Raw genomic sequence first — 16,569 nt, forward strand, 5'->3', positions numbered from 1 at the left:
ACCCCTGGGGTCCTTGAGGGAGTTCCAGAGGGTCCCAAGCTAAATGATGGATAGTTAGAAACCAAATGGACCCTTATAGGTCTGTAACTCTCAGAGTTAAATTAACATTGATTTTACAATATAAATTGGGGTCCCAGAGATAGAAATACCATTACATAGGGGTCCATAGCCTAATGCATGTCAAACTGGGGGTCCTTGAAATTAAAATGGTTGAGAATCATTGCTAGAGCCGTAAAAGTCTTCTCTTATGGGGGTCCCTGCCTGCCATATCTTTTCAAATGGGGGGTCCACGGGCTAATAAGTGTCAAGTTGGGGGTCCTTGACATGAAAAAGTTTGAGAACCACTGCACTAAGCATCAGGGATATTCTTGAGTGTACCCCTGCGTGTGAACACACTCAGGGATACCTCTTTCAGGTCTGTATCTGTCCCGTGTTTCATCACTGCTGTAATGCCATGACAAATGTTATTTCCCCTGCAGGATCAATAAAGGTCCATCTATGATCTATGTCAGCAATAACAACAGTGTCCATGAAGGAGATGCTGAATGAGTTTAACCAGTTACCACCCTATAAAAAACTACAACTATAACCCTATGATATATTAGTTGACCACAGTCCCCCGGCCCGGGGGGTATATAAAAGTCTATAAGGTCTATACTAGGAAACCTTGAACCCTTCCTTTTTCCCTCTACACCAAGTATCTACGCTGAAAAGAGCCAATCTACAAGCTCTTAATGTTGCAAGAATGTTTCCTCCAGAATAGGGATGCAAGGGTTCATGTGTTTAATTACACAGGTACCTACAGTATTTGTAAGCCGTCGTGCGACCCTGAGAGCTGTGGACTAGGGGGGATTCAGGGCGTTTGTTGCCTTGTTAGGTCTTCAACCAATCTGGTATGCGCACTGATTTTAGCTGTCCAGTCTGTCTACACAACAGCCTCGCCCATCCACACACACACACACACACACACACACGCACACACGCACACGCACACACACACACACACACACACACACACACACACACACACACACACACACACACACACACACACACACACACACACACACACACACACACACACACACAGCCACACACACACACACACACAGCATCACCAAACATGGCCGACATCTGCAATCCATTGCTCATCTTAATTATCCTGGGGTGAACCTTATGGAAAATGCGACACACGGCATTGGAATGTAAACACAACCCAGAGGGAACTCCCTGTATAGAATCCATTTTACATTAGCTCCTGTCAGTCATGTGCTAGGGTTGAATCTGGAATTGGACTCACGTCTTTCAGTTTTAACTGTATGTATCTGCTGTTGTGATTTAGCAAGTTATGGGATTTTTGTGTTCCTGTTCAGTTTTTTGTTGTTGTTGTAATGTTTATTATTATTCCATTGCAGCAATGCGTGTTAAAGTAATGGGAAACATCATGTCAATTTTGTGAAGAGTTAGGTCATAGCACACAAACACAAAAAATATCATATGTTACCACTAAACTAAAGGTTACAGTGCATGTGCATGCACCCGTGGGCAAAACCCTGCGTCATGCAAGCACGCAAGACAATTGTTGATTGTGCTACAGAATTATCTCCGCACCAGCAATAAGCTACTGATTTTTAAAAACGTTGCCAGAATCTTCCCGGCATGCAAGACAAGCAAATCAGTAAGAATGCGTGCAACAAATTTCCAAACACTGAAGCAATTATGGTGAGTCAACTGAGCTGCAGAAGCTGCTATCAGAAAATTGGGCCCATGACAGTGACCCAACCTAGTCATATATTTAGTCAGTGATTTAATGTTTTCTTTAAAATGGAAAAGAACAGGTGAGAAATGTAGGTCAGGCCTTCTGGCAAATGACCAAACCAACTTGGATGTGATGAAGTTGCATTGAGACTGCTGCACATTTTTGGCCCATCATTTCATGAATAGGCTACATAATAAAAGTACACAATATATCAGCATACAGTACAACACATAGAGGCTTAGTAGTAATTAGTAGTAAGTACTATATGTTTGCAAAAATGTTCATATCAGTTACCATAATGAATCTCTTTGTTGCACAGTAAAAGCCTAAGGGTTAATTTAACCATGATGTGTAAAAAAACGGACCCGTAGGGGTTCCCAGGACTTTCCTGTATGTTAAGAGCTGAAATGACATTTTGTGTATTGTAAGTTATGTTTTACATTTTACATGTATGTAACGTTTTAGTTCCAGACTCTTGGATTGGTGTTGAAATGGGGACAGCAGCTGGATTTCATTCTAGAACGGACTTTTGAAGAAAGCTGCATGCAGCGTGGCCCTCACCCCTCCCGTGTTCTACGATGCAGAGGGAACCCTGTGTCTGGCAGGCCACCCCTCTGTTCTGAGTCAACCATATACACCCCTAACTTAACCAGACGGCAAGTGTGTGTGTGTGTGTGTGTGTGTGTGTGTGTGTGTGTGTGTGTGTGTGTGTGTGTGTGTGTGTGTGAGTGTGTGTGTGAGAGAGAGTGTGGGGGGGGGGGGCGGCGGCACCAAACAGCAGTGGTAGAAAGTAACTAAGTACAAAAAAGAAAGTACAATTACTCAAGTACAAATCTCAAATACTTTTTTACTTTACTTGAGCTATAAGGACATAAAGTAATTTAATTGAAGCCCACTGTTACCAGTTGCAAGTGATGATGAACACATTTATGCATTATCCAATAATATTATATAACTGTGAAATGGGACATTCTGCGTGAGTACTTTTACATTTGGTAGTGGAAGTACATATTGATGATAATACTTTTGTACTTTTGCAATTTTGAATGCAGGACTTCTATTTGTAACAGAGTATTTCTACATTGTGCTATTAGTACTTTTTATCAGAGTACTTCTTCCACCACTGCCGAACACAGGACACCGAAAACGTGTGCACTGTGCAAGTCACATCCAAGACATGTGAGCTCCCACGAGTAATGAACAACTATGTTACACTCTCCTCCTTCGATCTGACTTCTCACGCACCCCAACGCTAGACAAAGTCAACTGGATTATCGAAACTGGCAGCTCTAAGTGGCTACCATTAGCTGGTCTATAGACCAAAGAAAAAAGTGGAAAGCCAGGCTAATGTGCAAAAATAACACAACAAATCAAACAACAGATATAGTAGACATTTGAGCGGAACCTCTGTTTCATATTATCACATCTGCAGTGCCAATTTTGGAGTAAGTGATGACAGTTGGTACCAAAGATGCTATATCCATTTCATAATCTACATCAATATGCAGATGTAGAGCTGAAACACAGTGAAAGCCGTAGTAGCCTACTACTGTGTCGTTTACCGAAAGGTACAGACAGATCTTCAAGATCAGTTCTTTTTAGCAAGCAACACCTTCGTGTGATGGGGTATTAATTCAGCTTTAACCTCCACCCTTCCAGCCACACGGATTTACAGTTTTCAATCACACTTGACACACATCAGAATGTAACCTCAAACAAAGCGTGTGTAAAAACATTACACGACACCTTCATAAAGGCTGAAATGGTTCCCAGACCAGGATGTGACATAATGCAGTAGTGCCACTGAGCACAGTGGTAACGCCCGAGCTGGTTCCCCCTCTGCTGTTTGAACACCTTCCTCATGAAAAGAAAAAAGGGGGTGTAACGCGATATCCATCCTAATTAAAAGGAAACCAAACGGTGTTCAAATTCCCCTGGATGGGACAGTTGCTCTGGGGCCTCCCTTTTGCACCACAACTGAGAGAAGGGGCCCCTCCATTTCCACGCACGTCAAAACTGTGCGAGGGTGAAGGAGGGGTAAACTCACAAAAATTGGGTCACATATGTTGCCATAATTGACATACAGCTCCGAGTATAAACTTTAATGACTTTCAAGGTTGGACAGCTTTGCTCAAGAGACATTGATATATGGGAAGTGAGAGGGGACTTGGACGCCTTTCGCTCAAAAGGGGCCAACAGTGCAAGAGTACACGGCTGTTGCATAACGCTGAACTTCGTAAGTGGTCCAACTGTGGATATCTGAAGATGTTAAATTGTGACTTGGGGGCCTTTTCAGTAACTGGCTAGGCTGGAGTGTAGGCTACTGTACCTTTTCATTTCCATCCCTCAACACCCCGTCTTTCACTCTAGGAGATGACTGAAGGGCTTCCCCAGTGGCGATACTCCATGACCTCCATCATCTGGAATCAATCTAGGCAGAAGACCTGTGCTCTGCTGTTAAAGGGGCAATTAAATCTAATTGTACAATAAAGAAATAGATAAATAAAATAACTGAACATAGGAAAAGATGCAGGGATGAACACACTCTAGCTTGTGTTCCTGATAAAAGGTCTGTTCTTCAATGACCATGTCCAAGAGACTAGCGTTATTAGCAGCATTCGTGACAAATCATGATTGCTGCTAATAACATGTGTAGCGAGTCACACATGTAAGGGTCATCCCATGGCTTAGCCGGAGGCAGAGCATTATGCATAGGAATAGATTCAATATGACTTGGTCAGTGTCCACATGGCAAGGAATCTCCAGTTATTCTGGGGGCTGCTGGGCAGAAAATTCTAACATCAAGTGAGCATATCAAATTCCATCCTGTGGCCATGTCAAGAAGCTTTTCATATTGGTGCCTTATCCAGTAACAAAGTATGACTAAAGTGCTGTAAGCCTCATGGAGTCAGTCCCTTCACTACTTTATTAAACAAGAGCAATGAATGGCAGCAATGGAACAGAATTGGCATACATTTCCTCTAAAATCAGGCACTACACCAAACCAATGAACAGGATTTAAATGTTGTTCATGAGCAACAGTGCTACAACATTTTAGTCGAACTAAAGACTTTGGCAGCGCTTTGGGCCCATACTTTGTCCTAGCAATTAAAAATACATTTTAAATCACACTTTCATTGCCAATGCGAAGAGTCTCCAGGACCATGTGAACCTCCAGGTTGGAAAATAGACTTATAGTCACTAAAAGCCTCCTAGTTTGAGCAACTCTGACATCTGCTGTTTTATGAATGTTACTGCAGCCCGTACATAAAATAAGTAGAAAATGGAAAGGTCCGCACATTTATTTACGCATACTGAAAAAAAAAACGGCACAATCATTTTAAAACTGGTTGCATTTTACAGATACATAGTCCAGAATATTTAGGATGGTTTATAATACAGGACTTTGTTTTTATATATAATATATACAAAGATGTGTTTCAATCCATAATGGAAATCTTCCCATTCCTATTTAACTGCATGTATCACACAAGTACAGTCATCATCCCAAAGCATCTCCACCAGTACAAACATAGGTCCTACTGCTTCAGGGCAACAATAAAAAAAGGAACGCAAGGATAGAGTGCGTTTCACTGCTATGCTAATGCAAGCATACAGCTTTTGCAAAGATGTTGATTCTTTTTCTATTTCTTATTACATCTAGAGATCACTGTGTTCACAGGCTGACAGTAAATTTTGAGTATAACAGTGCTATCAAAACCTCACATTACCTGAGAAATGCAAGGACCAGAATCACATTGTGGCAGTTTTATACCTTTCATGTTCGAACGAAGTGTACTGTACTGTACAGGTAATTAACAAAAACAGAAAATAATCATTTACAGTCCCTAAAAAGCCAGAGGTGAATTGACACCAACGGTGAGCCTTGTATTGGGTTCATACACAAGTTCCCATTTTTAAATCATTCATAATGTTATTAGCAATAATAATAATAATAATAATAATAATAATTTCAGTTTAGAAATGCAATGTGTGTTAGTGTTAGTGCAGCAAATAAGACAAAACAAATTAAATTAAATGATAGAAGGAATCTCCCCAACTCCTTCCCACATTCTTCATCAGAAATAACAATATAATAATATGAATTTGTCCAGCCACGAAATACAGCAGAGGCTTTGCTTAAGCTCAGATGCAGGTCATACTTTTTCCTTCGACCCCCCACCACCAAACATCCTTCAGCCCATGTAGCGCTCTGCTGCCATTAACCATGTAAGCCACATCATCAACATGAAAAAGAGCCGCTCTACAAGCTCACAACGTGCCGCGATGCAACGCATTGTGAGCTTGTAGATCTGATGTTTTGGCTATTTTTGAACATTTCTGAAATCTTTAGAACATTTCTGAAAATTCTCACCTATAATGACATGCCCAAAATAGGAATACCAGGTTGGAAGTGGTTAATGGATGGCCCTTTCAAAGATCTTTTCACATTCTTATTCTTGATCCTAAGCAAGCACTTGACTTCAGGAGGGAGGGAGGGTGAGTGGGTGGGTGGGTGGGGGGGTGATAAAATAAATATATAGCACTGTGAGAAGGGATGGTTTTGCACTCTCTTCATCTAGATGCTTGCCAGATGATGATGCCAAGTATGACGAGCACTATGGAGACAACCATAGCTAAGATGCACATCTTCTTACGCGACTTTTGCTGTGGGGAAGAAGTTGAAGTCAGGTAGGTAATGATGCTGAAGTGTTACTCAAAGAGTACTACTTTAGGTGCTAAAATGGAAGGCTCGTTCGCCTTTCATGTTGTTCACTCACCTGGTAGTAGGCTGCTCTCTGCAGCTGTTCCGTTCCTCGTTCCACGTGAACCTCTGCGTTCTCCACGTTTGCTTCGATGCTGTCTGCAGGACAAGAGAAACATCCAAGGTTAATCAGGCTGGCCCCACTTGACTGTTGTAAGGATATCAAGCTTCCATACTTGTTGGAGGTCAGCAGTGCAATACAATATATCCTTCTGGAGTTTAAACTTCAGATTTTACAAGTTAAAAAGTCCAAATGACTCACCGATCATCTCCCCCTGGTCGTGTATCATTACTGCCAGGTCCTTGAAGATCTGGTTTACATCCATGATATCCGACTAAAACAGACGATGAAAACTTACAACACGAACAGATGTGTGCTATCCTGGCACTGAGACAGGATTTTAGCCGTAGTTTTGTGTCCTATGATTGTGTGTTGGAGTGTTTAAGGCCAATTTACACTTCATCGCAAGGGTCGTGTAATGAAGTGTAAATTGGACGCAACACTCCAACACACACAATTAGGAGAAACAAAACCATAGCTAACCAATGCTGGGTTCGGTTGCTGTCATTTTACTTGAGCCTTTTTAAACTGAATCTTATCATTCTAAATGAGAGATTTTGTAGACTGGTGGCGTTTTGCCAGTGCATAGAGAGGGAGCCCACTTTTCGACTCCTCCTCACAACAGAAAGATAGTATCCAGGTTTTAAAATCTGCAACATTGCCCTTTAAAATGTGTAGAGAGAGAGAATACCTTCACAATATTTTGGACAAAGAAAATCTAGTCTAGTTTGATTCTTAGTAGCCAGTCTAGCCACAAACGTGCAAGCTCCATTATGAATAAGATCATGAATGTGTTTATGTCACGTTGATGCTATCCACACCATTTACTTTTTATGGTGCTGTACGACCTCACAACAGACACTCAAATGTCACCAAACATATCCAGTCAATTCTGGCAAATCTATGATTCTTTTTTTGTGTTTTAAAAAGCAGATTGGGTGGTCCCCTCAGTTTGGATACATTTTCGTTTTTATTGTTTTTAACAATATACCTAGCGTCTATCTAAATAGTTGAAGAGAAGTTTAGACTCAAAGAAATAGAGCTCGACCGATGCCAGATTTTTGGGAGCAATGCCGATCCCTATTTCGGAGAGCCCTAGACCACTGATTACTGATGTTTTGACCAATATTTTGTCAGTTAAAGTTGAAAGTTTTTATTTGAGAACTTTTAACTTATGAACAAAAAGAAAAAGAAAAAAACAACATAACAACTTTTTGATAGATAGAAAATAAACAATCCGAACTTCATTTTAACCACTTAAGCCCTTTTCAAACATTTAAAAAAATAGCACATCTACAAGCTCACAATGCATTGCATTGTAATGCGATTCGTCTGTGAGCTTGAAGATTTGCTATTGTTGAACAAATGTTGCCCAAATTAGGGACACATGGTTGAAAGTGGTTAAAAATCGGGATACATTTTGTAAATGAAGTCAAATAATAATGTCTGATATATTCGCCTGATCAATATATCGGTCTGGCTCTACAGAGAAAGAAGAGAAATTAGTCACCTCCAGCTGTCTTATGTTTGTCTCTCTCTCCTTGATGAGCTCCAGGTCTTCCTCTGTTATGGAGGATTCCTCCGCCTGCGCCTGGGTGGTCGTCTGACCCCAGTCATCTTGACTTTACACACAAACCATGAAATGTTCAAACACATGGACACAGGACTGACGCTTGGAATAATGTGAGTGACATTAGGTTTGGGAGTTGGTACAGTAGCCGGGGTGAAACCGAGTCATAGATTCATCAATTGACAGAAAATGTATTGAATATCATTATAGCGGTCAAATTTGACAGTATCATGACAATTTTGCTTAATGAAAATGTTGATGCTTGTCTTTGTCCCATATTACAAAATGAAAACGTATGTTTGTCACTGCTGGGCAAATCAAATCTAAGCAATTTCAAGTTGTCAGCTGGGGTACATTTTGTCCTTATTACCATATTTTATCATATTATTATGGTCCAAATTAAAAGGAGCACTTCACCCATTTTAAACCGTATCTTCATATAATTGTTCCTGTTTAACTGTAAAATAGAGTCCATGAACCCTCTTCAAGATCCCGCGAGATCGGGCACAGTATGTGGAGCTCAGAATGTCACTGAATAATCTCCTCCATGTAAGGCAGTCCGAGCAGTACAACTATTCTCTCCTCGTGAAACATGTGAAAGTCCCAAACGCCCACAGACTTGTCCTGGCCCATACTGAGCCATCCCAGCCCTACACCAATTCTCTACAGGCGTTGGACAGAAGGTTTGAGCGACCCTACCAATTTGTCTGCAAGGAAATCGAGACCCTGGAGAACTTGCCTCTAATCCGGGCAGGAGATGAACAAGCCTTCGATGAATTCTCCCTTCGAGTGCAGGCCCCCGTAGGCATGTTGAAAGCCCTCAAAGACGATGGTAAGGAAGAGCTGTACAGTGGCTCAAACGTTAAGCGCCTACTGAACACAACAGCTCAGAAGACAACACAACCTGATAACATCAATCTTAGAGTTTGCAGACTGGCTGCAATTCAAATCCGAATGCATGGAGTTTGACCCAACAGACTCCCCAGATAGCAGAAACCAACATGAACATACTACAACAAACACAGACGGACAGTTTTGAGGAGGAGTACAAAGTCTCATCTGATGTCTCTGACCCTGACCCCGTCACCACCAGCTACCAACTGATGGGGCGGCCTGACTCTTTCTTGCCTCAGATGGTTTACCCCAAATCAGTAATCCTAAACCAAAGGAGATGGCGGCATAGCCAAGCAAACCTGTTTTGGAGCCACCGAGTCAAATACAAACAGTGGCCCGCCAAATCAAGTTCCCGTCGACCCCCGAGGACGACCTTGACCCTTCCTCCTGGATGTCCATAGCCTCTATAGATGTACTTTCACATAGCGAAAGTAGGGGCGGCTGTAAAATAGAGTTAATGAACCCTCTTCAAGATCCCACGAGATCGCCAAGATCCCGCGACTTCACGTGAGACTTCATACAGGAAGAGACTGTAAGACAAATCCTCATGTGCAATAAAATGCTGACCTATCGTCCTCTGACAAGAATGTTTGTTGTTTATTAAATTTAGTTAAGTTTCAGTCTAGAATACAGTGGGTTTTCGTGTGTGCGTTTCTTAACTAAAAGTAAGTGCACTTTATGTTGTTCAGTTGAGATTTTTGAGTTACAGTGATGTAACTGTAATGTATATTCCTTTGTTATTTAGTTAATAGGTCTATTCCCTTCAATTGCTGTAATGTTTTGAAAACCACACCTGAACACCCTAACCCTAATTTGTCAGCTACACTAACGCTCCTTATAATTTCTGTCTCATTGGTGGCCTGTGGACTGTTCCGAAACCTGCCAAGGACATCATTCAAGCTAGTATAAACTAAAGCTTTTCTCTTCCTGGAATGTTATCACACTGAAATAAAAAACATTGTTCTTGCATCAATTAAAAATAATATATAAATATTGGACTGGGCCACGGCGTGGCGGTCCAGGCACCCTAGATTGCAGGGCCAGCCTGACAGCGTGTTGCGGGTTCGAGTCCCGATCCCGACGACCTTTGCTGCGTGTCATTCCCCATCTCTCTCCCCATTTCATGTCAGTCTACTGTCCTATAAATAAAGGCATAAAAGCCCCCAAAATAAAGCTAAAAAAAGAGGGGAACAAAATACATATAAATATTAGTTACGACCAAATCTGCACGCCGACAATGTCACTTCTGTTTCTGAACTGTCCACAGCCCTCCGCTGAGACACAGAAATGGTGCCATCTTATAATGACCATTAGTGGGGACCAATTATATGATGATAGGTTGAAAATGGGTAAAGTGGACCTTTAATAATAAATAGCGCAACAGGAATAAGAAAATTAATTACATAGACAGATGACAGATTAATTGATTACACAAATAAATATTCGTTGCGTTGCGGCCCTGTTCGGGTATGTGTTATGGAAATGAATGATGCTGAACGTACTTGTCAAAGGACACAAGCTGTTCATCGTGAGCACCATCTTCAGCCTGAAAGAGAAAGACTCAAAATCAGACCAATCTGCAATGTGCATTAAGATGAAGCCTTGATGACCAAAATGGTCTGGGAATCTGAATTTCTCTTAGAATCATTAGTCCATTATTTCATGGACCGAAGGGTCCAGACACCCCCATGTAAAAACGTACCGAGAGACGGGATCCGGCTCTCGCCCGGGCGACAGACTCCTTCTCCTTCTCTGCTGCGCGGCGTTGCACGGCCTGGAAGTTGTTGAGCGCTGCAGAGAAGTCATTCATCAGACGTTCCCTCTGGATCTTCTGTTGTCTCTGCAGGTCAGAGGAGAGAGTTGAGTGTGTTGAGGTCAGACACAGAGACACAAGGTGGGCAGAACATTTGAGGGAAAAGGGGAATGAGAAAAAGAGTGAGAAAGAATGGGAAAAAAGAGGACAAAGAGTCCATCAGCTCGCATATCATCAGTTCCCGCTGACAGTTTGTTTATCTCGTCAGTAGCGGTAGTAGTAGTTGGAGGCCAATCTATGATTTTAGTACTATGACGTTAGCAATGTGTGTGTCTGTCTGTCTGTTAGTACCTGCTGGCGAAATAGGCACAAAGTACTTGGAGGCCAGTCTATGACATCAGTAATATGATGCAAGTACTGTGTGCGTCTGTCTATATCGGTCTCAGCGTTGCCCAGGTCATTGTGTGGTAGATCAATGCCAGTCAGCTATGATGTCAGCACCGTGACATCACATATTTGGAGTAACACTGGGTCAGGGGGACATACAGTATGCCCTGCACTGAGTGCAGGAACCTCTAGTTAATGTCTTTGTTGCTCAGTGCCATATCTTTGGTGTATGTAATGGCCTCTGTGATTGTTGTCTCCGCCAGGAGACTATGTTTTCGTTCTCGTCCTTCCGTGTGTCCACCAAGCTAACATTGGTCAAGCTTCACGTGACACGTGACAATATGTTGAAAGGGTGTGCTTTGATTGGCTAGCGAGACGCATGATGAAATAGAGTCCTATAAATAGGTGTGTCACTTCAAAAGATCATATATATCTTTTGAAGTGAGGTAAGACAGGAGTAATCAGGAACAGTACTGGCGGAGACCTGTGCTCCGAGGAGCACATTTTCTAGTTTTATTATTTTATTATGCCTCTGTGAGCCTGATGGATGTGAAGATAGGTTGTACAGCGCAAGGTCCAACAGCTGATCAAATAAGACGTCTGAATTAATTGCTTAAGTTTCAAAATTAACATAATTGTGGGACATACATTCGCTAATGAAACCTCGATTCTAAATTGTGCAGGCCTAATGATCGTTTATTTTGGATCCAAAAATATTATACATAATATATTGTGCAGCCCTAGTTATTACTACACAGTTAACTCTGAGAGGAACAAATTATAGATCCATTTGATTACTTTTTTTATTTTACTGTATACTGGCTGGTATATTCCTTGACACGGTTAAATGTAAACACATACCTGTTCTGAGGGTGATGAAGGCAAAGGAATTGAGCCCAAGTCTTTCAGGTGCTTATTAGTTTCTTTTGCCAGTTGATTGGTATAGTGCTGTATCTGCTGCCTGTGAGATTACAAACAGGAAAGTAGCTTGAGGTTGTATAGAAGGAAGAGCAAAAGAGAACAGTGTGTATTGACAACACAGAGATGTTGACACTTACAGTCGGTCCTGAAGTTCACTGTTATCCTGTTTTGTCCCTACTTGGTTCACCATAGACTTGATCTGAGCAGCTGTCAGGAAATAAACCAACATACTGTAGGTGAGACTGAACACTGCACTGTAAGCACCCATCAACGTACAAACACAACACAGCGACATATAGGTGAGGCAAATATTACAATATTACTGAACAATATTAGGTGAATTAGGTTGAGGAAAAACACATACTGTTCTGTGTAATCTTTTGGATGTTGGAACTGCATGTTTGAATGAGAGTGTTGAAGTCCCGAGGCACCGCTGCGCGGTAGCTGTCTGCGTTTCCGTAAGACATGGCTGTTGGAGGTGTTTGCGAGCCTTAGATTGGAGAGACAGGATCTTAGATGAAGGCAGACGTCTGGAGAGGCTTGGCCTGAAGACAATGCTGTAGAATGTAAAATAATGACATTATTGTTAAGGGTAGGATCCTGATCAAAAGCCATACTTTACTTGTGATGAACTAAAACATGCAAAACCTGTGAGGACTGCAGAATAACTGAGGCCCAAGCTTGGCACAGCACACCTGGGGCCAGTTGCACCACCTCACACTAAGTTCAAACTTAGCCTAGTTATAGCTTAAACACATTCAATCCAGGAAAGTGTCTCTGTCATTTTAGATTTCTTTGGCTATTCAAAAATAGCAGATCTCCAAGCTCATAGCGCGGCACTCGGTGCCGCGCTATGAGCTTGTATATCTGCTATTTTTGAATAGCCAAAGAAATCTAAAAATGACACAGATACTTTCCCGGCTAAATGGATTAAATGGCTTTTTTAAAAGCCATTTAATCTATAACTAGCCTAAGTTTGAACTTAGTGTGAGGTGGTGCAACTGGCCCCTGGTCTTCAACCTCTCAAACTTTTCATTTCTCCCCACCTCTCCGCTCCCTTCACTGACTTCACAGGCTGCTGCCCGCATCCAATTCAAAACACTTGTCATGATGACAATCAAGGGGAAGGTAGGTACCCCCTTCACTTCAGGACACCTTCCCACACAGCTAACACAGGCCGTTTGCTCCTCTCTTCCCTACAGCATCCCATTACTCCAAGCTTGCTACTACTTCCTCCTAGCTACCAAATATTGTTGTGAGTTTGTAGATCTGCTATTTTCACTTACTACTTTTACGTACTTTTACTTTCAGTACATTTTGATACCATTACTTTTGTACTTTTACTCAAGTACATTTCGAATTCCAGACTTTCACTTGTAACAGAGTATATTTCTACATTGCAGTGTTGATAGTTTTACCTAAGTAAACATGTTAGTACTTTTTCCACCACTGTCTATAACTTGCTAGTTAAAAAATCACACCCTGTGTGAAGGTAGCGGCGCCTTTGAATACATTATGTCATCGATATGTGTTTATAATGTGTTTATAGCCATGTGTCATGTGAAGCTTGACCAATCACTTTGTTGACGGGTCTGACCAATCAGAGCGTCGACGACAGATAAAGTTAAATTGAGGATCTAACTTTAAATAACTTACCTAGAAGGAGACTTTAGCCAAATAAAAATATATACAAAAAAAAACATGAGGAAATAAAAAATAAACCTTGACATCATAGTGATGTCATGAATAGTCCCCTTGCCTGACAAATCACAACCTTGACGGGCCTGACCAATCAGAACCTTGACGGGCCTGACCAATCAGAACCTTGACGGGCCTGACCAATCAGAACCTTGACGGGCCTGACCAATCAGAACCTTAACGGACTCTTGGATTCTCGATCGTCTCTATCAAACCATTCTGTCATAACGGATGACTGGGTCCCGAACTCAGACTTTCTATACATTCACCCTTCATCTGTTCTTGTATCTTTCTCTTTCTATTCGTCATATTAACTTTAAATAACTTACCTAGACGGAGACTTTAGCCAAATGAATAATAAGATGAAGTCATTGTCATCGTTTATATAGACATCGAATTCTATATTCATGACATCATAGTGATGTCATGAATAGTGACCAATCACAACTTTGGCGCACCTGACCAATCAGAACGTTGACGCACCTGACCAATCAGAACGTTGGCGCACCTGACCAATCAGAACGTTGACGCAAAAGCCAGGCATAGAGGGCTAATATCCGCTCTATACCTAAAGGTATAGAGCGGCTAGCGCCGCTAAAAATGGCAGAGAAAGTAAGTTACCTAACTGCCGAAGCCTACAGGGTGTCACTGATGACGTCGAACCTTTAAACCTTATTTATTTACAAATTAGCTCATGCTAGCTTGGCAACATCGTATTGCCAGCAACAAGGCATTCTGATTATCTGTCCACATAGCAGTCAGTTGTCAACGGACAGATAATCAATGCCTTGTGATGATGACGACGGGTACAATGCAAGGATGACAGCATAACATCTGATAGCTAACGGTTAGCCATTAGCTTCGAGCTGTAAAGGATACTGTTAGAATTAGCTCGCAAACGGTCACTCATTGGGAAAAACAAATCCCACTGTAGTAAATAACTTCCTCTAAACGTATCATGGATGTAAAAACAACGGGGAAGTACTTGCTTATTCGTCTGTTTAAATGAAAATTCCGTCTTCAGTTCCTGTTTTTCCTCCACCCACCAAGAAATGCTAGACTTCCTGGTCTGGCGTGTGACGTCATCACGTAACGTCACGCGTGGGGTGTGACTGCAGTGTGACTGTGACAAGCGGCATAATAATAACAGTGGTGGAGAAAGAACTCAAATGTTTTACGTATTAAGTAAAAGTTTAAATACTGCAATGCAGAAATACTCTAAAGTCCGCAATTCAAAATTTACTTGAGTAAAAGTACAAAGGTATTGGTATAAAATGAACTTAAAGTACCAAAAGTAGAACATACTCATTATGCAGAATGTCCCATTTCAAGAGTTTTCAAATAATTGTAGTGGAGTAAAAGTTAGCTCTGGTCCATAGCGTTAAAGTTCTCCATCTAACGCTATGGACCAGAGCTATTAAAGTGATGTGAAAGTATAATATTTGCCTCTGAGATGTAGTGGAGTAGAAGTAAAAGTACTGAAAATTGGAAATACTCCAGTAAAGTAAAAAATCACACCCTGTGTGAAGGTAGCGGCGCCTTTGAATACATTATGTCATCGATATGTGTTTATAATGTGTTTATAGCCATGTGTCATGTGAAGCTTGACCAATCACTTTGTTGACGGGTCTGACCAATCAGAGCGTCGACGACAGATAAAGTTAAATTGAGGATCTAACTTTAAATAACTTACCTAGAAGGAGACTTTAGCCAAATAAAAATATATACAAAAAAAAACATGAGGAAATAAAAAATAAACCTTGACATCATAGTGATGTCATGAATAGTCCCCTTGCCTGACAAATCACAACCTTGACGGGCCTGACCAATCAGAACCTTGACGGGCCTGACCAATCAGAACCTTGACGGGCCTGACCAATCAGAACCTTGACGGGCCTGACCAATCAGTGCCGCGCTCATAGCGCGGCACTCGGTGCCGCGCTATGAGCTTGTATATCTGCTATTTTTGAATAGCCAAAGAAATCTAAAAATGACACAGATACTTTCCCGGCTAAATGGATTAAATGGCTTTTTTAAAAGCCATTTAATCTATAACTAGCCTAAGTTTGAACTTAGTGTGAGGTGGTGCAACTGGCCCCTGGTCTTCAACCTCTCAAACTTTTCATTTCTCCCCACCTCTCCGCTCCCTTCACTGACTTCACAGGCTGCTGCCCGCATCCAATTCAAAACACTTGTCATGATGACAATCAAGGGGAAGGTAGGTACCCCCTTCACTTCAGGACACCTTCCCACACAGCTAACACAGGCCGTTTGCTCCTCTCTTCCCTACAGCATCCCATTACTCCAAGCTTGCTACTACTTCCTCCTAGCTACCAAATATTGTTGTGAGTTTGTAGATCTGCTATTTTCACTTACTACTTTTACGTACTTTTACTTTCAGTACATTTTGATACCATTACTTTTGTACTTTTACTCAAGTACATTTCGAATTCCAGACTTTCACTTGTAACAGAGTATATTTCTACATTGCAGTGTTGATAGTTTTACCTAAGTAAACATGTTAGTACTTTTTCCACCACTGTCTATAACTTGCTAGTTAAAAAATCACACCCTGTGTGAAGGTAGCGGCGCCTTTGAATACATTATGTCATCGATATGTGTTTATAATGTGTTTATAGCCATGTGTCATGTGAAGCTTGACCAATCACTTTGTTGACGGGTCTGACCAATCAGAGCGTCGACGACAGATAAAGTTAAATTGAGGATCTAACTTTAAATAACTTACCTAGAAGGAGACTTT

General features: G+C 41.5%; 1 protein-coding gene across 3 annotated transcripts; it reads right to left on the bottom strand.

Annotated features, from left to right (window-relative positions):
- Positions 1-4,735: 4,735 nt before the first annotated feature.
- Positions 4,736-14,875, bottom strand: LOC311061065 (syntaxin-12-like). 3 transcript variants are annotated; one of them, XM_084079565.1, is made up of 10 exons: positions 14,798-14,875; positions 12,475-12,667; positions 12,248-12,317; positions 12,051-12,150; positions 10,752-10,889; positions 10,552-10,595; positions 8,096-8,207; positions 6,787-6,859; positions 6,541-6,623; positions 4,736-6,427 (listed from the first exon to the last, which is right to left on the bottom strand). In XM_084079565.1, the coding sequence occupies exons 2-10, from the start codon at positions 12,575-12,577 to the stop codon at positions 6,335-6,337; spliced, it is 816 nt and encodes a 271-aa protein (XP_083935691.1). In that variant the 5' UTR covers positions 12,578-12,667; positions 14,798-14,875; the 3' UTR covers positions 4,736-6,334. The 3 variants fall into 3 exon arrangements, with proteins under 3 accessions (XP_083935691.1, XP_083935692.1, XP_083935693.1); XM_084079566.1 differs by having other exon boundaries at positions 14,794-14,858; XM_084079567.1 differs by lacking the exon at positions 14,798-14,875 and adding an exon at positions 13,767-13,785.
- Between the last annotated feature and the right edge of the window lie 1,694 nt (positions 14,876-16,569).

This window comes from Gymnoscopelus microlampas (genome assembly GCF_963454915.1).
Source record: "Gymnoscopelus microlampas genome assembly, chromosome: 15".
In the NCBI taxonomy this organism is placed as follows: domain Eukaryota; kingdom Metazoa; phylum Chordata; class Actinopteri; order Myctophiformes; family Myctophidae; genus Gymnoscopelus; species Gymnoscopelus microlampas.